This window comes from Lissotriton vulgaris, chromosome 10, assembly GCF_964263255.1.
Source record: "Lissotriton vulgaris chromosome 10, aLisVul1.2, whole genome shotgun sequence".
NCBI classification, from domain to species: Eukaryota; Metazoa; Chordata; class Amphibia; order Caudata; family Salamandridae; genus Lissotriton; species Lissotriton vulgaris.
The window spans coordinates 1,011,562,388-1,011,584,801 of NC_141698.1; the positions used below are offsets into that span (position 1 = coordinate 1,011,562,388).

At 44.1% G+C, this 22,414-nt stretch overlaps 1 protein-coding gene across 3 annotated transcripts in view; it reads left to right on the forward strand.

Annotated features, from left to right (window-relative positions):
• The window catches only part of TOPBP1 (DNA topoisomerase II binding protein 1), a 289,247-nt gene that overhangs the window by 46,441 nt on the left and 220,392 nt on the right, over positions 1 to 22,414 (forward strand). For all 3 annotated transcript variants that reach the window (XM_086942059.1, XM_086942060.1, XM_086942061.1), the window contains one exon: positions 15,203 to 15,372. In XM_086942059.1, coding sequence (XP_086798185.1) covers positions 15,203 to 15,372 — 170 coding nt within the window. The remainder of the gene's footprint in view (positions 1 to 15,202; positions 15,373 to 22,414) is intronic.

Genomic DNA, 22,414 nt, shown 5'->3' on the forward strand with positions numbered 1-22,414 from the left:
GAGAAATTGTTTTGAAGGAATAAATGTATGTTTTTCCTCAAAGGATTCTCTGATATTCATAAACAATTGAAACTATCAATGAATGTGTTGGGTCCTTGAACACAATGTAAAGTTTTGACTGTTAAATTTGAAAATGATATGAATGAAGAAAAACGTGCCTATCGAAAGCAAACTTTTTTGTTTTTATGCTTTTAGTTATGATCAGTTATTTCGAAGCACATTCTTATTTAAACACGTTCCAAATTTGAAGTTGATATTTAAAATGGTCTTCTGGGATCAGGCACACAAGCATAGTTATTCACTATTTATAGGTTTAGTTGGAGTACTCAATAGAATTCGGAATACATGGAAATATCTGCTTCTTATTTAAGAACTACAAATCAAAACCTAACAGGAAATCCTGACCAACTTGCAAAACATTGGTAATCCTAATGAAGACCATTCTAATGGCACAAAAGTTTGCAAGATCTTTTTTCTCTGTGACAATTAGGAATGTGTACATGGCAGTGCTTCATAAATAACTAGATGGCTAAGCAAGCTGTGAAACACACACACCCTCGCCGGCCCCCCACGTTAAGTTAAGATTTTCTGTTTGTACACTGAACAACTAAAATGCACCCAACACTGATGAAAGCTTCATTTGCAAAACGTATTAATGAGTTGTAGTGAGGATTATTCAGTTTAAGCTGTCTCTTATTCTCCAATGACACAAATTCCGTTGGATTTGCAAATGCGTAATTTAGAACCTATTTTTGTATCTTGCAGAAAATAACTCGATCTGGCAATCCCTTCTTTTTTTGTCCACCAGTTTTAGAGCTTCTTTATACATGTTTCATTTTCCTGGCTTGCCACTACAGATGATAGCATTTAAGATAACCACCAACTAACCAACGTTATTCAAGCAGCTGTGATCATGCTACCCATGACTGGGAATTCCTGTGTATGAATGAATTATAAGCTTATAAAGCACAGATAGGCAAAGGTGCCTTGATGCTCAAACATACATATTTTTTTTTTAAATGAAGAATGTTTATACTGCTTTACAATAGGAAAAGGTTCTGGGATAAGCCTCAGGTTGAAAGATGGACGAGCTTTTTTGCATCCTTCTTGTATATCGGGCTGTACTTTGGGTGCAGCCCAGTGTACACAAAGGATCATCCCCTGTGTCTAGGTTCCGTAATTTGAGGTATAATGAGCCATTGTATAGCTTTCTGTAGACTCAGCAGGGTAAGATACACCTGTATCTGTGTAGATGTAGAGAGATAATGCCAGGTTTCTCCAGGTAGGTCACAGCATTGGATGGTCAAATGTGTCAATGATCCAAAGCATTAGGGCCACCATGCCCCGTTCATACAATGTTAGTTTTAGTATATACTGAGAGACCACCAGGGCTTGGCCAGAATCCAGTATCAGTAGGATCTAAACTGAATATTGCTACTAAAATTGTTTAGTATTACTGATTTCTCAATGATTTTAGCACTTAATGGGAGAAGAGAAATTAGCCCACCAAATTGGAGTTTAGCATCTGGTCAAGAACAGACACAACCATGGTAGCTACTTTCTTAAGTTTTGATGGAGCACAAGTGTCCAGGGTGGAACCTATTTTACAATATTGTCAGCTCTGTAGAGATTGAGAAAACAATGAAGTTAAATATTCTGAGATTATGCTAGGTCAACAGGCTGAAAAGGGCATTCTCATTGCTATTGGCTAACTGGCAAGACATTTCTAATGGTTTTAATTCATTTATTTATATGTACATGTGAGGGGTTGCTTTTATGCATTCCAGGCGGCTTGGATGGTATTTTACCAATTCAAAGCGGTAATACTGTGCCTAGAGTGTTAAAAGGCTTTTGTCATTATACATCTCGGCATGTATGGCACTTTGCTAATCCCATGGTTAAAGACTGTGTTGTATAAATGGCAAAAGGCTTTGTCCCTTTCTTGCTTGGCATGGATGGCACTGTGGTAATCCTATGCTTTAAAACATTGGTAGAAAAACAGACATTTGAGGTGAGCAGACTCGTGTGGCTGGTGATGTGGGGTGCTGTACACAGGAGCTGCTCCTCACCTAAATTTGGGAACTAACCAGAGTTTGCGGCTTCCTATTTGATATATAAATAAGAACTTTTCACATCCTCCAATAGGCCAGGACTCTTAGGTAGCGGTGCACTTCCGGGTCAGAAGTCGCCCTGTATTCAATATAATCGCTCCCCAAGCGCAAACAAGTGCAAGTGCACTCCTTCCAGAAAATTACACCAAAACAGGATCCAGTTGAAAAACTGATTTATTTCTCCAGCATATGGGCCAAGCAAAATACCCTACGCGTGTCGGCGGAAACCGCCTTGCTCACGGGTAACAGAATAGTGTAATACATAGTGTATATATACAAAATATGTGAAAACGTGACTTAATAAAGCTAGAAAGTGGACTACCGTTCCCAGATTGTTTCGGCCATCTTGAAGTGGTTACATATCGTCAAATAATACCTCTTCATGTCTCGCACCAAGCGTTTTTGAAACAGAGAAACAGAAAAATAATGTGCAAACACAGCGAGCTTAAATTTGAATTAAAAAACCGCTGTAAGTATTAGAACAATCAAATATAGCATATAGGTCTCCACCTATATTCCATACACATCGATAATCAACTGAGAAACGCTAAATGACGCTCTACACGGTGAAAACAACAATGAAACCAACCTGACAGTAATATTACATCATAAGCCCCCATGAATGACCATGATACAAGAGACCACAATATATGAAGACAATAAATACATTTCATCACTACAATCAGATAATGTTTTGCAAAATGCAGTTGATACAGTGAAGTGGAGGACCATCTTTTATGTCAGTAAAATATGAGAATCCCAAGTGGGTCAATACATGAAAACACTGAATACATTTCATCACTTCAAACATATAGTGAATTGGAGGGGCCAACCTTTTATGTTAGAAAAATATAAAAATCCCAAGTGGGTCAAATCAATAATAAATGCTCTCCACAACTCATTGCATGGTTCTGCTGTGTACACCAGGAATCTTCCCACATATATTTACATGGACACTCGTAATTGTAGTAAAAAGATAACCTGCATCCGTTACTGTTGAAAAATGTCTGTGATGGCACCAAGTGAGCAATCACGTTGGAGAAATATCAGGAAGAGAAAAGAGTTCCTAGAGGATTGAGTATCCTTATTGCTCCTTCCTATGAGGACCCTGATCCGGAATTGGCTGAGGAATGGGTGGAAAACCTGATGGACTGCTCCAATCCCATGTTGTCCATACTGATTAAATTTGCCTGGAAGGCAAAGGCTACATTGTTAAAACTGATTGCGGAACTGAAAGATGAGATTCAGAAAGAGGAGACCACTGAGGCATTTACCATCAAGATGGCTGAGATTAGTAAGAAAGTTGACAAGCATGAGGAGGAGATCATTGCAGAAAAGGAACGCAAATTTTTGCGTGATAAGATCGACTACCAATCAGGTAGAGTATTTACCTTTAGCCAGAAATATGATAACATCACAAGCAAAGGTAACTAAGGCAATCTGGATGCAACCAAGGCTACAGGAGGGACCGACAATGATGCCAGTGAAAGTGATGTCAGGTTGGTTTCATTGTCATCGTTTTCACCGTGTAGAGCGTCATTTAGCATTTCTCAGTTGATTATCGATGTGTATGGAATATGGGTGGAGACCTATATGCTATATTTGATTTTAATTCAAATTTAAGCTCGCTGTTTGCACATTGTTTTTCTGTTTCTCTGTTTCAAAAACGCTTGGTGTGAGACATGAAGAGGTGTATTATTTGACGATATGTAACCATTCAAGATGGCCAAAACAATCTGGGAACGGTAGTCCTCTTTCTAGCTTTATTAAGTCACGTTTTCGCGTATTTTGTATATATACACGATGCATTACACTATTCTGTTACCCGTGAGCAAGGCGGTTTCCGCCGAAACGCGTAGGGTATTTTGCTGGGCCCATATGCTGTAAAAATCCGTTTTTCAACTGGATCCTGTTTTGGCGTCATTTTCTGGAAGGAGTGCACTCACGCTTGTTTGCGCTTGGTGAGCGATTATTTATTTATTTATTTATTTATTTATTCATTCATATATATATATATATATATATATATATATATATATATATTTTTTTTTTTCTTCACGTTTCGATGCTTACAAAGCACCTTGGATAGATATATGCTGTCCCTTGTATGTAGTGGTGATAACCCCTCGTAGTGCCGCTTTTGCTTCGCAACAAACTATTTTTTTCCTTTCCCCCTTGGGTTTGTGTATTGCTTGGTGTGCATCCAGATTACCATTGGTGCAGAAAAGAGTTGTTTACCACAAAATGCCTCATTGATTGCAAACCCCTATCTCCACATCAAGAGAAAGCCCACACTCAAGTCCTTAGGCAATTTCCATTTTATTAGCAGACGGCACTTGCTAACAGGAACGCATTTCAGCTGATCTCGCAGCCTTTGACAAATGCTGTGAGATCAGCCGAAATGCGCACATATATATATATGTGTGTGTGTATATATATATATATCAGGTTTCCCAACAGAATAGCCCACTTTTGGCGTTTTATAGATGATATCTGTTTGATATGGAGGGGATCAGAAGAGTCCGCTACTGAATTTGTGAGAGTCATTAATGATAATCAACTTAATCTGAAATTTACGTCACAGATCAGTAGAATAATGATCCAATTCTTGGACGTTGAGATCTATGTCCAGGATGAAAAACTACATACTAGACTCCATAGAAAGCCCACGGCGGGCAATTCTATCTTGCACGCCGGTAGTGCACACCCAGGTCACCTCGTGAAAAGTATTCCTTATGGGGAATTTCTATGTATCCGAAGGATATGTAGTTCTGAGGTCGACTTGAATAAATGTCAAAAAGAGGCGTTTCAGAGATTTGTTGCTAGAGGCTATCACACTGCTGCCCTCAGAGATGCTTTAAATAAAGCGAATGAGTTGAACCGGGATGAATATCTGAATTATACTAAAGCCATCAGTATCAGACAAGAACCTAAGTCTGAAGTCCCTGATAGAATTAGCATGATTACCACCTTTAACAGTGAGGAAAGGAAAGTGAGAGGCATTCTCAAGAAACACTGGCCCTTGTTAAAAACAGACATAAGTGTGGCACCCTTATTACCTGAGGAACCAACAGTAACCTTCAGAAGGGCACCCTCTATGCGGGATGCCCTAGTTAAATCAAGCCCTGAGGTTATCCCCAAGAAAAATTGGTTGTCTGAGAAACCAGGATTTTATAAATGCATCTCTTGCAGAGCTTGTAAATTCGGCGTTTCTACCAAGGAATACAAGTCTGCATTTGATCCATTTTCCATCTCAATAAAGGGGCACTACACTTGCCGGACCGATTTTGTAGTTTATGTGCTCCAATGTACTTGCGGGCTCAAGTACGTTGGAAGCACTAAACTACAGGCCTTTAACCGCATCCTCCAGCATCTCAGGGCCATCATCAACTCTGATGAGAATTACCCGGTCGCACGTCATTTTGGTTTGGTCCATCAGAGGAATGTGAATGATTTGAGCTATTTTATCATTGACGGAGTTCCCAAGAATATCAGGGGAGGGAATAGAGAAAAATCTCTCAGGCAGTTGGAGAGCAAGTATATCTTGCTACTAGATACGAGAATCCCTAATGGGTTGAACACGGGAGAGGACCTTCATTGTTTTTTATAAAACCTTTTCATTAAGTCTGGCCAGACATTTATCTGAGTGAACTTTCGATCGGTGGCACAGGTATAATCCTCCTCTTGTTCAACAGTAAACCGAGTATGACCACATGTAGGACTATTGAGTAGTCCTTTGAGTAAACTGTTAAGATCATTCTCCCTGTATCCATCATGTCATATGTTGATTACTATGTTCAACTGCTGTTTGCATTAACTTCCCCCGCTCTGAGATCACCGATAGCCTAACACAAACAGGTCATAGATGAATTTATGAGGTGGTGAGACTGTGCCGTTCTGGGTTGTATTGTCCAGTTTACAGCATTTTGTATCTTAATGGGGAGATAATAAGGGCACTATGTCCTAACTTTTGGTCCCATGGAATATGTTTTCAATACTAATTTGGGATCTTTTGTCCTAAAGTCTATGCATTTACACTTTGTGTAAAGGGTTATAGGTAGTTCATAATAATGGTTCCATAACATGTAAACCTCCTAAATGGCGTAACATGGTCCTTCTTGAGCCCTCCCCCCAAGCTTCCCCCCTTTTTTCTTTTAATATTTCAGCCATCATCATATGAGTTACTTAAGAGGCAGGGATCTGCCCCTTATTTTGGCTGAAACTGCACTTGGCACTTTACACGTTATACGTGGGTTTGCACTTAAGGGTTAGAATCAATTAGCACTAGCACTTTAAAGGGCAACATTAATTGTACATGTTGATTTGCACTGTCATCCTCTAGACCCGGGATTGAATATCGATATATATAAAAATGTATATTACGCTGTATATATAGAAGTTTTGAATTTAGTAAATCTGCAGCTTGCAAACATGAGAAAAAAATTATGTTTTATAATTATGGTAAGATATTTGTGCATTTGTTATTCAAATTGTATATAATAATTTTTTAACATTTGTAAATATGGGTCTTTTTTCCAATCTGGATGAACCTCAACTCAAGTGTTTTCACAGTCTCTATCAATGTACACGCCCCTTTTTTGTGTTAATTATGCACCCTATATATGCACTTTCATTGGTTCTGTCTGGCATGTGATCAAGGTCACCGTGTAGTGACCGAAACGCGTTATGCTGGCGATTGCGTGAAAATAAACCACCTTTGAAGTTACTTCTTGCGCTGTGGAGTGGTCTGTACCTGTGGGTTCCGTTGGTTGCTTGCGGAATTCTTGTCCTTGTGTAGACAATGGAGCAGGACTGTGAAGCGTATATATATATATATATATATATATATATATATATATCAACAAAAGGGTCCGAGAGGTATTTTCTTATTTTTACAGTTGGAATCACTAAATTCTGCAATTAGCTCAGTAGATTCAACTTTTCATAGCTGCCACATTTTCAGATTTCTTATGTGTGCCCTTGCCATTGTTTCAGTGTATGTGTAAGTGGCATTCAATTACCAAATGTATGCCACTTAGAGGGACACTTTCTCGCGAGTAAAACCAAACAGTGAAGAACATGGAAAGAGATAAATTACTGCCTTTTGTGCAATGAAACTTGAAAACGATATTAAAACTGTTGCGAAGCACCTGAAATTGAAAGTCACTAACCTACTACCCCTTAACCAGCACTAACAGAGTATGCTCTCTTCCTCCTTCGTGCTCTTGCAGGGATCCCTCCTCACCAACCTTTTACATATATCATCAAAGTCAGGCGAATCTTGCAGCTCCTCATACTCCAGTAAAGCAGTGAGGAAGCAGACCCGCTATCTCCTTCAGGGAAGAAGGTGCCTGGACATGAATCGCAAATCCTGTTTTTTGTTTTTTTTTAAAACCCAGGTGAACTTTCCATTCTAGGATTTATATCATGCCCTGTAATAACAACCTTAGATCCTCCTGAACAGGCCCGGTGGTCTCATGTCACACCTGATATCTCAGCGGTCCTGGCTTTTTAGCGCACAGCAGCAGAGCTATGTGATCTGCAGTTACGTTTTTAAAGCAGTAAACATGGGCCAAAGTATCTGTGAGGAAATGGGGTGTATTATATGGTGTGGTTGTGTGACCTCATCATGTAATACACTTACCAACAACTTTAGGACAGTTAATTTTCGTTTGTCAAACAATCGGCTCAATCCCAGGTAGCTGTGACTCTGAGCAGCAAGGCTTACACAAAGGAACAAGTGTAAAGCATTTAAACCGTATCAAAGCAATTGAAGAAGAAATCGACAAGACACTGAAGAAATCAGACACCAATTTATACAAATCAACTGTATTTTTATGTATTTTAAACACCTATTGAAAAAGATCCACCGGAGGGTTCCAGAAATATAGACTTTACAAATTATAGTAAATCTAAGCATTTCACTCAACCGCAAACAAGCATTGGCAAACTCACCAAATTTGACACAGAGAAACTTTATCACTGAAAGGTTAGGCTAAGTATAATGCAGTGAACTTTAGGCGACCAACTCCAGTAGGGAGCTAATTAGGGGGACCAGTAAGATCCTCATAAATCGTTACCTCAGCAGGTGAATCAGGCTCCTGGCACTTTTATCCTTTGCATGGCTTTCCTATGGAAGTGGTCCTGATGCAAGGAGTGCAGCATGCTGAAGATGCCAAAAGGATGCTGCGCATCTGATGTAGTCGACGGGAGTCCTGCTGCGACTACTCTTCGGTCCACGAAGGGGGTGAAGCAGTCTGGTGGCAGCGTCAGCGTGCCTCAAAGTCCTCTCTGTGCTGACAGTAGTCCAGTCTCCAGTATCGTGGTCACAGGCCAATCCTTGCTGGGTCAGTAAATCGTCCTCTGGAAATCTGACCTGCTCTCTGAAGAGACTCCTGAGTTCAGCAAACTCTGGTGGAACTTTGTGCTGCAGTGAGGTCCATGGTGCTGCACGGCTGTGGTTGGCAGCGAGTTGCAGACTTTGAGCTATCAACTTGCCCCAGCAGGCTTCTTCAGCTTTTGTGTCACTTGCTGCATACAGGAGGCTAGTCAGCTGGCCCTTTGAGTCTCTTGACATTGGCTGGGTTCTGTAGACGTGTCCTTGAGCAGGAAACTGCAGTCACAGTCCCTCTCCTTTGCCAACCTACCATGTGCAGTCCACAACTGTGCAGCATCTCTTGGCCAGTGCCACTGTGCAGCAAAGCAATCCTTCTTTGAGGATGACTTGTCCTTGAGCGGAACGCGGCAGGCACTGCCCCTCTCCTTTTCTAGCTACAAGGTGCAGTCTCTCTTTTTTGGTTCCACGGTGTCTGTCGGTTTAACTGTGCTGCAAAGCAGTCCTTTGTCCTGTCGAGATCTGAGTTCGGGCTCTAGGGGTTGCCCCACTTGTGCTCAGAAAAGGCTCTTAGAGCAAGATGTGGTTGGTAGACGGGCTACCATGTTCCCTCCCACCTAACCACCACTTCATGTGAAGTGTGGCTTCTGGGCATCCCAAGATGCACCATTCTGCCCACTTCCAGTATGGCAGGATACCTCTCTTGGCACATTGAGCTGCCTACCCAACCCAGAAGTATGACTTTAAAAGGGGTTACATCCACCTGGGTAACCGGTTGGGAATCTGTTTTCCCCAGTGCCACCCTGTCTGATTGAGCAATGGAGCAGCCCCTCTCTCAGATGTTACCCATTTGCCTTTCAAACGTGGCTTGTTCTTTAAAACTCGTCTTTTAAGCCAACATCTGTGTGGCTTCCTGTAGGAGGAAGGTGACCCCTCCTTCCAGAGCAGGCGCTTAATGCATCCTTTCCTGGGAATCGTTAGCACATCTCCCCAGGGGGTAGAAAGTTGTCTGGGCAATAGGACCTTGCAGGACCTTGTGTGCAACCAGAATGGGCATAAGGGACTAAAGGTAACAAAGTGTCACCTTTGCTAAAGTTGCACACTGCTACTCTTTATATTTATTTCGACCTCAGAATGAAGTCCGGCTTAATGTAACAATTTGTTTGATACCTTGGATGACCCACTTTGGTTGCACTGTTCCAGAGTTTGCACAGCTGAGGTTTCAGCGTGTAACTGTACTCACCAATTGGGCAACCAAGATTTTCCGCAGTAAAAATTACAGTTTGATTCATTTTTACTATCAAAACCTGTTAAATGAGATAGTCTGCCAATGGAATATGTGCACCGTTTGATAGTTCTGCCATGGGATGACCTACACATACACCAGGGGAAAGTCTGTCTTTGCTATTACTTTAAAGACAAAGTCGGGCTTGCAGTAGAAACTGCTCTTCCAGCAACCTTGAAATGGCAGGCTGGGAGTCTTGTCTTACTCGTGTCACAGCCAGAGTGGCACAACCAGTGCTGCATTACTAGGGTGACCCTCTAACTAACATGCCCTGGATACCATTTACTAGGGACTTCCGACTAAGTTTGCTTAGCCAATTTGACATAGCAGTTTTAAGTGTAAGGACACAGGCACCAAGGTCTGGTAGCAGGCCTCAGTTCACTCTTAATTGAAAAATCCTCCGCATCAGTCCAAAAATTTGGGGCTGACCATACAAAAGGGGGCATTTCCATACTGGATCCCATCGAACAAAGTGGTTTTGGTTAAAAAAAAAAAAACAGTACTGGTTATAAATGCCACTCATAACAGAGGCTCATTTATCAGCACAACTATAACAGCACAAAGGAATCTCAATTGAACAGATTTTTGGAGAAACAAAGAGCAGTACCTTTTCAGAGAATGATAAAATTACTTAGTAAGGCAAGCATTCGCCATTGACGTCAACCGTTATGTGTGCGGCAAGGGAAACGTCTCAAAATGCAGTTCAGCTTTTAATCATCCATTTGTTAGTAATTTGAATAGAACATTAGTGATTCAAATATTAAAGACACATTCCCTCCAAACAGTGCACTGAGATGCTGAAAAGTTACCTTAAATTAGTCAGTCCGCTCTTTTTGGTGGCTGCCCTGCCTGCTTGGACATCAAGAAAGCACACGCAGTAATCCTTGACTGTTGTACAGCCGTTTTCTGACTGGCTGCAGTAGAGCACATCACATGTGTTCGCTTTTTATGTGATGCTGTATTTGCCCAGAACTAGCCAGCGTGTATCATGTGCAAAGATCACTTGGCGAGCAGCTTTGTATTTGGTGGCTATATTAAGCATGCAGACAGTCAGTCAATTACAAAGCCGATCGCTTCAGCATGACCAGGTGAGCTGCATCTTGGCATCGCGACTGTGAAATAGCGTTCCTCACCGACTTCTCATGGTATCATAAGCAAACTGTATCATTGGCGCCAGATGCAATGAGCTGCCAAATAATACTAAAGGAGCCAGTCTGAGCATCACTGCGAGGTGCTCCTTGTGGTGATGTGACAAAAATGTGCACATGTGCTAGTCTGACCCAAGATGCTCGGCACTTAGCAGGGCGATGTTTTTGATTTCTAGAAAAAGAATATGGCTACACTAGCTAGCCCTCCTAATTTAGTGCATTTGTTGTTAACTTATTTTGCTAGTTTTGATAAAACATTTTTCATGAGATGTAGAGTGTACTATATACATGCAGGCAACTTTTTCAGTTGCCTGATGAACACTGATAGGACTGCAAACTATTTCAAGGGCACAGAAATCGGAATGTATTGCATCAGGTGCTAGCGGTGTAATGCCTCCTGAATGTCCTTTTTGCCTCACCATTCTTGCATCTTCTCATAGTACCCTCCCCATTCCCTTGGACCTGCCACATATCAAAATTTCTAGTTATCAGGCCTCTGACTTTTATTCTTTGGGGCTTTTTGTCCATGTTGGGATGGGAATAGCTATGTCTGGAAGGCCTGGGTAAGGAATGGAGACCAAGGGTAGGTAGGACTGTTAAGTGGAACTAGGTACCACTCATCAGTCCCTGATATTACCCTAAACATTGGGATCCTGAAGGAAGACTGGCTTTCTTATCCCAAGCAGGGATTTTATAGAACAGAAATCAGCATCGTAGGTGCTTTGGATTTAGGATCCTGATGAGTCCTGAAGGGCTCTTTATCTGTTCTTTTGAATTCTGGTGCCGGAACTCCATCTGTGGTCACTGGCTGGAGAGAACGTGTTGCCTTGTACGACCAGACTCCAGGCCTTGTGACTTAGTACCTTACCTGTGAGAGGTACCTACTTGAGGGTTTCCTACTTTTGTGTTGATTGTAAAAGGCCATAAAAATGGGGTTTGGCATTTCCTACCAGCAACGGTATTGCTGACTCAGCTGCAGTGCCTGGTACTTAATCCTCTGTACCTAAATGCAACATTTTCCATCTTGCAGTAGGGCCTACAGCCTCATCCAGTACCAGCACATTCTGAGGCATGGACAAGAGATAGTTTCTCAATGGTCAGAGATGATAATCGGTGCAGAAGAACAAGAACTGTAAGATGCTGTGCATCTAGGTGTAACATACAAACACTTCATTGTTAGCTGTGAACAGTTTGATGTCTGTGTTGCTCTTCTTGAAACCTTTTGTAAATGACTTTCATGTCAAAATGTGGGCTTATTTTTTAAAAATAAGTCAAATAACTGAAGCCAGCAAAATACTCAGTTTGAATGTCTTTTGTATTACTCACTTCTGTAATAAAGGTGTCCTTCCGCTAATACACACCTTCATCATATCACTTTAAAGTTTAAAGCCTTTTCTGATGAATGCTTTGAAGAATAGGTGTTCACCACCTACTCTTCAGTTCCAGACAATGGACTTATTATTGCCACATTCTGTGGTACCCATATTGACTTCAAAAGAATGAAATGCTGAGGTGAGCCACTTGGATTCAAAACTATGACCTTCACTTTGTACACATGTACACAAGGTCTGCATTAATCCACTGACCCATCATTCTTTCATAGCTTTCATTAGCTTGATGCCACTTGTGTGTATGCTATCTCCACCACCTCTGTTGCTCCTTTTACTAAACAGTCCCCATATTTGAGACTAGAGTGGAAAAGTCAGCTACACAAAAAGACAGGTGTATGTGCACTGCTTACTTCAGTTTTGATTACCTGATAGAAAACTGTTTTAGATCATAAAAAGTATATAAATGCTAACCATGCATTGGTGGACCAGGAACTATTATTTCATACAGTAAAACGCTCCCTCTGATTTATTTTGTAAAGATGTGACAGCTATTATCCATGAAATATAAAATATTTCAATAAGACATGGTTGAACTTATTTATTTATTTATTTATTTTTGAAAACCTTTATTCAAAAAAGGAGATACATGCACAGGCCCACAACCATCATGGCCGGCCGCAAAGACAGTCAATAAAAACAGGAGAAACTGGAGCCAATCAGTAAACAGGATAGATCAAGGTAGATCAGATGTGGTTGTGGGGCCCGCAAACAGGATATGAGGTTTCCATTTTTTAAATTTTAGAAAAAGAGTAGGGGCTGCAACAACAAGGACATCACACCTTACAGGATAGAGTCACAAAGGAGACGATTGGGACTTACCCCAATTACAGTCGGAGATAGGCTATGACTAAAGCAACTATGCAATCTGGGCAGCCACGGCGATAATACTGGACAATAAACCACAATACAGTAATCCACATTGCTAAAAATCACCCCAGAGAGCCTACCCCCCAAGAACAGAAAAACAAAGGTTTTTCGAGAAGCCGAAAAAGAAAAAAGAAAAGGTGTAAGACCAAGAGACGGCCAACCCTACGAAAGAGAAAAGAGCCCTCCCAAAGCCGGAAAAGAGCGATAGGGACCATAGAACAAAACAAACTAAAATAACAAACCCCCCCGCACCCGCCACCCTGCACCCCTTTAATGGCTACGGCCTAACCCACTAACAGCGTGCCTGTCGCCCCGGAACTGCCCCACAGAAGGGAAAATATAAGAAGAAGTGGAGGAGGAGAACAACAAACAGGCCCCCGGACACCTGGTACCCCCCGCCAGCGGTGGCCCCCCCATAACACAATCATCGTCAAGCAAAGCAAAACGGTCAGCATTATCACAGGGAGGACAGTCACCAGGAAAACCCCCCCCCCATCCTACCCCCGGCCCGGTGAGGTATTCGGTGCAGTCCCGGCAAAAGTAAACGGAGCAACCCCAGGGAAATAGAAATCAACCCTGCAAGCCTCACGAGGAGATTCATCGCCAAAGTCATAACAGTTGCAAACAAAGGGAGCGTCTCAGATGGTCCAAAGCAGCAGCGAGGAGCAAGTAAACCTCAAAGTCAACCCTGACCAGAGCGAATCCGTTCTGGAGCATATCCCGACCAATCCATTTCCGACCAGAGGCAGGCAAAGCGTCCATGACAGACCAAGGCAGTGAAGGTGAAGCAAAGTCCGGTCACAAAATGGCGGCATCCGTTATGCAAACGGGCCAGAACAAAGGAAAATGGCGATCCCCTTCGACGGGACCCTGAGACTCGGCAATGAAGAACATGACATCCAGTGACGACGCACCATCTAATAGGAGGCTTAGAGGGAAGACCATGTACTGTAGCCGATGAAGGAAAAGTGAGGCCGACTCTCAAAGGAGCAAAGTCGGGCTGCCGCTCGGGCTCCCGAAGATGGTGGGTCAAATCGTGCGACTGGACCGCAGATTTCTGTGCAGGCACTGCAGCGTCCGTGGCTGGTCGCGAGCAAACTTCATCCAGTTTCGCCGCCAGGGAGACACATGCGCCGGTGAATTGTGATCGGAGCGCCCCAATCGCCGCCATTACGGATCTCAAGGAATGTGCGCCATCCATTCCCCCCATCCCGGGGTCCAAAGGACGGAGGGGGACACAATCTCCAGCCCACATCGCCGGGCTCCGGGCACACATTTGGCGACCGCAACAACAAGGGCGCCCCGAGCTGGCACAAGCAGCACAAACACCGGCCGTGGGTGCAGCCCGTCAGCCCCCGGGTCAGGAAACGAGGGTCAGGCACACAACCCACAGCCACGGTGCAGGAGGATCGCAGCACGTCACAGTGTCTCTTCTCCGGCACCATCCATCAGCGAGGACAAGAGTCACAAGCGGAAAGAATTATTCAAATCTGGAAGACCGGCGACAATCGCGGTCCCACAACCGATGTTGATCAGGTCCCTCCGGGTGTTTAAAAAATCGAGGTCCCGGCGGCAGCCCGGGAGTAGGCCAAGAATGGGACACGACATAACTTCGTCGCTGAATAAGGTGGGAAAACCGGGAAAGCACCGTTGGCATCAGGCAACCTTCATACATCCAGGCACAGGGCGTGGGTGAAGGATAAACGACAGGATAGACGAGCCGCCGGTGGAGGTCGGCGGAGCCGGGAGCCTATGCGGCCATCTTGGTTCGCGGCGTAGCTCCTCCCCCGGTTGAACTTATTTTTATTTTTCAAAATATGAATTAATTTTAATATTTTATGTGTACATGTGTCTTTGATTTTGATTGTAATATTCATCAACGTTTGGGTATGACCGAGAGATGTCATTCACTTACTTTGTGTTAAGTTGGAACAGTGAGCTTTAATCTCACTGTAGGCAATTATAAGGTGAGTGGCTCTTAACTATAAAACAAAACCTAAGCTCTTTTATTTTGTTGTGTGTATAGTATGAAAAATTAAAGTGTTCTTTTGAAAAATGTTTTGCAGGTCATGCTTTGTCAGATGTCAGCAACATCTCCAACATCAGTATGAGCTGCATTAATGAATCTGCATTTAGCTCAGTGATGACCAGCAGGGTGGATCCTCCGCCCGATGCACTAGAAAACTTGGATGTTAGTTCTTTTCAAGCACCTGAGGACTTGTTGGATGGCTGTAAAGTAAGTCTGTTGCATCTTGAGATATTAGTAATTACATCTGTGACTTAGTATTTAGATCAATAGAGCCAAGAATATACTGCCAAGTAAAGTCTAGTTCCTTGTAAATACGGAGGCAACTAGGTATAACCACAATTTCTCATGACTCTATCCAAGGTAGGGATGGTTGCTTGGCAAGGCAAGGTTTTTAAACCCCTTCTAAATTTGTCCAACTAAGTCATCATTCTTCTGAATGCAGCTGAAAGATCATCACCCCACTTTACTCCTGTGGCTTGCAGCAACTGTCCTTCCAATGTTTTCTTTTTAAAATTGTTGGAGACAAGCCATTCTCCCATTGTCTATGATTTTCCTGCAGCACACACTTCATGACTCTGATTTCCAGGAAGCTGCAGGGTACAGCCTAGAGCAACCTCTGTCATGCTACCCACAAGACCAGTTATGGGCAGAGACTATGGCAACATGACTTGTTTAGCTGTTGACCTACATGGCAGTGTGAAAAGGAGGGATGGATTGGGGCGCAGTTGTTCTGCTGGGTGCCTGTCTCGCTGGAGCCTGTCGCCTGCCGCCTGGTGTTGTCGCCTTCTCTCCTACAGTTTCTGGATTTGTAGATCTGAATCCTTTCAGTTCCTGTGGGCTTCCACTGGTATCTTTTTAGCTTTGAATTCCCAGCATGAGACTAGGTTCTCCAGCCGGATGACTTGCACTTACTCTGTTTCCCGCAAGGTGTTTGAGCCATTCGTGTAGTCTGCTGACTACATGTGAATCTTTTGCCATCCAAACAGGCTTTCTCATTCCGAGGCCTTACTTTCATTTTCCACTTCATACCATTTTTAGGTCTCGTCCTACGCAACGCGCTTGCGTTGTATATGAGGGGACCTAATGCCATCGGCAGAGCTTTTTCAGCAAAGAAGTGCACGCGTTGCACTGCTTGCAATGCAACACATGCACATCTTGGCGATTTTCCTTTTGGGAGCGCGTGGCTCCATATGGTGGTGCCATATGGTCGCACGCTTCCGAAAGGAAATCGCCCATGCCCCCTCCCCCTACTGCCACTTTCACTGCCGCGCGGCTTTACTGCCGCGCGGCCAATGCTTGTTTCTCTTTCCCAGATTCCTTTACCTGCCTGTGTTCGCAGGAGCCTCTTCTTCATCTCCTGGCAGAACTGCTCTGCCTCCTCTGGACCCCCCACTTATTCATTGAGATCTCCAGAACACCCCCTACCCCCATCACGTTACTGCGTGCATATTTAATCTTGTGGCATCGGGGAAGAGCCCCTTCCGACGTGTGTTCACAGGTGTTTTAACTTGCATTAGACAGGCAGTCGCTACTGCGCTGCGGAGGACCCCAGCTAGGGGTTAGATACTGTTTGTTAAACGTTGCTGCCGCTGCTCGCCAGACTAATTTCCTTGGTGCCTAGTTGAAGAATACTTTTTCATCGAGGCAATGCTTTCAGTAATGTCATGACTTTTTTGACCTCTTTGTTCATTGGCCTATTGACCAAGCTGCTTCTATTTTTTAAACACTATTAATATTATGATTCCAGAAGCCTGATTATCAAGCCTTCTCAAGCTGGGCCCTGTTGAACACGCGTTGAATTAAAAAAAATATTCTTTTTTTTCTGTTAATTGAAAATTGTCTTTCTTCCGGAAACCTGGTTTATTTTGGGGCTGATGGCAGTCTATTAGCCCTCATCCGCTCCCCGCACCCATGGCAGTCCTTGTTCCATGGGGGTGGAAAGGTAATTCTGTTCAGTTATTCTTCCTTAGCTTGTGAATTCTTGGATATCGCCTGAATCTTCCTCAAAACTACAACAGCTTGTTTGCTCCCTTATAGATCACCGACCGGAAGAAAACAACACATTAATATAATGCATTATTGGAACTAACAGTGAAAGGCCGTGCAAACTGCCCTTCGTGCCAGAATGCTGCTTTAAACAAATGAATGACTCAACAGGGTTATGCTATGGAAATAATTAATTCATGAAATCCATGTGTTCCTCCATTGTTTCTCACCTACAGCTTTTATCTTGGTTCTGGATTTTTCTCAATGCAGCTTTCACTTTTGACAAGCCGTTAGAATTATATTAGCAGTTGCCAAGGTTCAGTGGCAAAGGCTTGCATTTGAATGGCATTTTCACACCTGCAATGAGCAGGTAAACCTGAAGTGAGGGTTCCCCCTAACGTTTAGGGCATAAATGGAAAATATGATTTAAAAACAAGTAGGATCTTTCTAATCTAAGTTGGAATTCATCAGTATTCACAATGATTAGCGTGGTTCCTGAATGTACTGTTGTCTGATGAGACCTATTTCTTTTGACACGTGCATTTTGGCTTTGCTCCTTTACTTAGTCAATTTTATGTAGTAGTATGGAGTAGTTCTTCATCTGCATTTACACAGTAAAGCACATACTTTCCACAAACCAGGGCTAAAATGATGCTTCTCAGATCTTGTCTGGTTGCCTAATGGATAGGGTGAGCACTTTTCCAAGATATCTTTGCCCACTACAGAAGCTCATAAAACAGCTGACCACCATGTTGGATGTCTGGCTTTATGATGAAGGATGATGGCATGTAGCGGTCGAAAGTGCGGAAACGCACATGCAAGCAGATGAAACATTGTGAACCCCCCTGTGCTTTGCAGTCTCTTCATGTAGGTGCTAAAGGAGTACTAGATAATATCAAATTTTGCAACCCTATCAGAAACAATTGCAGTAAGTTTTTTCACGCCATAGATTGACCACTCCGTCCCCACTACATATTATGTTAAGTGGCCTGCAACAGCTTCCACATCTGAGCCACACTCTGGCATGCGGCCAGAAGGAGGTGAAGGAATATCCTCTCCTGAGTAGTCGTTGTGGGGTAAAGTATGTTCTTCCCTGGGTCCCCCAGGAGAACAAAAAGTGGGTCATGGGGCAAAGAGACAATAGTGATGGAACATATTGTGAGGAGGACTTCGTCCCAAAACGCCCATATCTGTCCCCCATGTGTGTTATAAGGTACCTCTATCCTGCAACTTTTCCAACACAGCTTTGACCCCCAAAACATCATGTGGAGATGCACGGGTAGGAGATACCAATGTGTCAATATTTTGTAGGTGTTATCCTTATAGCGTAGTTATATGGATGTCTTGGCAGCCCTCTGCGAGATAGCCCCCTGTAACGTGGGTTGATTGATGGGCCGGACACTCGTTACTTTAGGGTAAGGCTTTATTTGTGATAGGGTCTTTCTTATACGGGAAGACAGTCTTTTCTTGGTTAACTCCGCCGGTTTCACTGAGGAGGGCTTCTCTTCCTCGTCCTCTGTCTCCACTGTGCCTGTTCTCCGATGATTCCTCTCAGGGGAGTGGCCGAATGGAAAAGAAAAAGAGAGGAAGCTGTCAGGTCTCTGGGTCGCATACAGGGGTCACCAGGGGAAACCAGGAGTGACGGACACCGCTGCTAGTGACATATACAACTTTAGGTGGTGTGACGTGGTGAGGATAGTGTGTCAGGGAAGGTAGGGGTTGGACGAGGATAACAGCGGGTGGAGTGGGTTATTACACTATGCACAGTTTCGATACGGGACTTTAACAGCCGCTACCGATTAAGGAGGAGAGCTGACCCGCCTCCCAACCCAGCCTGTAATGCGCTCCCGTACCTGCTTCAGCCACACTCCTCCCTCGGGAGTGTGGCACGGGGCTTCATGGGGACGTTGGCCTCCTGGCTCGCCTTCCTGCTTCTCACTCAGGCTCCGTTCTCCGCTCTTGTTTCTCCGCTCGTTCCGCCGTTCTCCTTCTCTGTCCTGAGGGGTGTCGTCACACGCCGGCTCCCTCTCTTCCGGGCTTTTCTCCAACCTGGCAAAGCCGACGTCACGAGTGGTCGTGTCCTCGTCGTCCACATACGCCCAGTTAAAGGCGCCGTCCTCGTTCGTGTTCGCGTCGTCCGTGAGTGGCCATGACGAGCAGTCACCCTGAGGGGAAGGAGTGGAAGGATCCACCAATCTTCCTTTGGGGTCCACGTTTCCTCCCTCCGACCCTCCTCCTCGTTACACCCCTCCCAAGCCTCATCTGAAATGACCATAGCCTATTCCCTCTCCCATTGCGCCTCATATGCCTGCTTCCTGAAGTGGGTGAGATTTAAGATGTAGCGGTACAGACATGATATGCCTTTGCGACGGATGTTATTGGTGCACATGGATTCAACCAGTGGTTTCTCCCTCTGCACAGCTCTGCGAGCAGGATCCTCCCCAGCCAACTGTAATGCCTGAGTGAGCCTATAGTTGTTGCATCTGGCCAATGCATATTTCTCAATGAGTACCACTCCTTTCCTAAGGGCATAATCGCTGTTGAAGTCCTTCAAGGAAGGTGACGGGCCCGATCAGAGCAAAAGTATTCTGGTTCGACACGCCTGGAGTGTGGTCCAGGTTATGGGCCAGGGGGGTCAGGAGAAAGGGGTAGACTGGAAATGCCTGTTTTCCCCTCAGTTTGCCAATGGGCCAGGAGTTTGGTCGTCAACGGCAGTGGAGAACCTACCCAGGGTGGCGCTGGCAACCACAAAAGCCTGCCAAGGAGGACTGGCTAGAAGGCTTGTTCTAATTGTATCCAAGGCTTACTCTCAATGTCGTGGTTCTTATTAAGGAAAAGAAAGGGCACATTTGTGCCACTAGCATGTACATTGTTCTGTCTGGGAAGCACCGGTCGTGGAGTGGAATAGGGATGATCTCGCCACCCTCGGATCTACCCTCCCACAAAAAATTAAGCATTTTGGTATGGATCAGGTCCTGAGTTGGCTTAGTGATGGTGACAGTTTGTAGCACATTCAAGACCTGGGGCATAACATTATTTTGACAGATATTGAGCCTACCCAACCAGGATATTTCTTACTTACCCCACCGACAAAGATCCTTGAATAGGGCCATAAGCAAAGAAGAGATGTTGCTATCGTAAATAGTGCTCGTGCGAGTCGGAAGATGAACTCCCAGGTATGTGATGGCCACTGTAGCCCTTTGTGGCCTTGAGGGTCTGCTACTCACAGTCCATGTGATTTGGAATAGTTGATTTTGAAGCCCAATACCTGTGCAAAACGGTGTAGCTCCTTCAACAATGCTGGAATAGTTGTTTCAGGATTGGTGACCACGCACAGTGTATCATTGATGAAGAGGGCCAGCTTATGTGCTTTGCGGTCCTCCATCATACCGTGAATTGCAGGTTTATTCTGAATCTTATCCCCTCTCATTTCCGCCTTAACCATGGAACCCCTGATGGCCAAGGAACACCCCTGTCTCGTGCTGCCTGTCAAAGGGATGTCTGGCGCAAAGGCACCATTCATTTCAAGCTTCTCTCTGTTTTGATGAGTTAGTCTGCTCTTTAGAGAGTGGGATAGAGACATTTGGTCTGTCTACTATCTCACCATCAGCCGGGTGGAGAATCAGTATAGGTAGACACTATCATTAAAGGTAGCAGAGAACTGCAGTCATTGATTTCAGAAGCCAACTAGAGCAAGCAAAACAAGCATTTGCAATGCAATAGGTCTCGCATTTAATTGAGTTTGAGCTTTTGACATTGCAAATGACAATGCCTTTTATTTGTGTATCTGTTTTTAAAACATAAATAAAAGGCATTGTTATTTACAATGCCAATAGCTTAAACTCGCGTAAATGCGAGACCTATTGCATTGCAAATGCTTGTTTACTTTTATATCGGCTTGTGTGTGCCCATTCAAATTACTGAAGCTTCTGTTTCCAACATGGCAGCCATTACATGCCTGTAGAACTCAACATTTTGCATTTGGGTCCACGACTGTTGAGCATACAACAGGATCTGATGCTAGACTCAGAGAGTGTTACTCATTTTGCTTAGGTTGGTGTTCCTGCCTTTGCCCCACCTTTTGTTCCTCATCCTTCAGTATCTGCTTCTCTAGACATTTTTTTTTTTTGGAAACATTTTTATTGTTTTGTCCACATAGCAAAATACAGAACTAGCATGCCATCATCAAGCAGTGTCCCCGTTCTCCCAACCCCACATCCCCTCCATTGTCGTCAGCTTGCAATGTCCCAGCAACATAATACGAATGTTCTCTTCAGAGCAGGTTGCCTCATCCTACCACCCTCCCTCTTAATTACATTGAGAGTGTCCTCCCTCAGCATGCCAACGTGGATAAGCTCCTGTCCCCTCAGAGACCTCCGTCTAGACCATGATAGCGTCTCCATTTACTCCACACCCTATGACATTTTTTCGGGCATCCTCTCGCTTTGTATGTGACCCTTTCAGCTGCCATGTACATGTCGAGACCCCTCCGCCACTCCTCCAGCTGGGGTGTATCAGGCGCCCCCCATTTCCTAGCTAAGTCCCTTTTGGCTACAACTAGGGCTAGTACTAGAAAGATTAGCAGTGGACGAGCCAAGTCTACATCATTAGTCATTCCCAAAAGGATGAGCTTCGGGTCTAATGGAATGTCTATTTCTAGCACCTCACTCAATTCTGCAGTGATCTCCGCCCAGTACACCTGAATCTTTGGGCAGGACCATATTATATGTAGAAACCCCCCGTCATCATGTCCACAACGGAGGCAGCTAGGATCAGTTACTCTCCCCATTTTATAGAGCCGTATAGTACACCCTGTGTAGGACCTTGAACTGGATCAGGCGCAAGCGGGACTTGATGGCCACTTCCCTAGGGTGCATCAAAACCACTCCCCAGTCTACATCATCCATCTTTCCTACGTCATGCTCTCACGTGGCTCGAAGACCCTCCAGTCTATCTGGTTTATTGTTCATGATCGTCTTGTAAGTCAGGGACACAGCTTTTTCAGGAATCTTTTCCTGTAATAAGCGGCCCATATTCTGGGAGCGGCTCTTGTAATGTGATTTCCTCCCTCCAAGCATGTTGTAATTGTATGTACTTAAAAAACTGGGAGCGGTGTAGACCAAAATCAGCCTGCAAGGAGGCAAAGGGTTTCAAGGCTCCATTTTTGGCTACATCCCCCAGAGTGGAAATGCTGATAGCGTCCCAACCCTTGAACCCCCTAAGCTTGCCAAGTTCTTTGAGCCAGGCGCATTCCCAAAAGGGG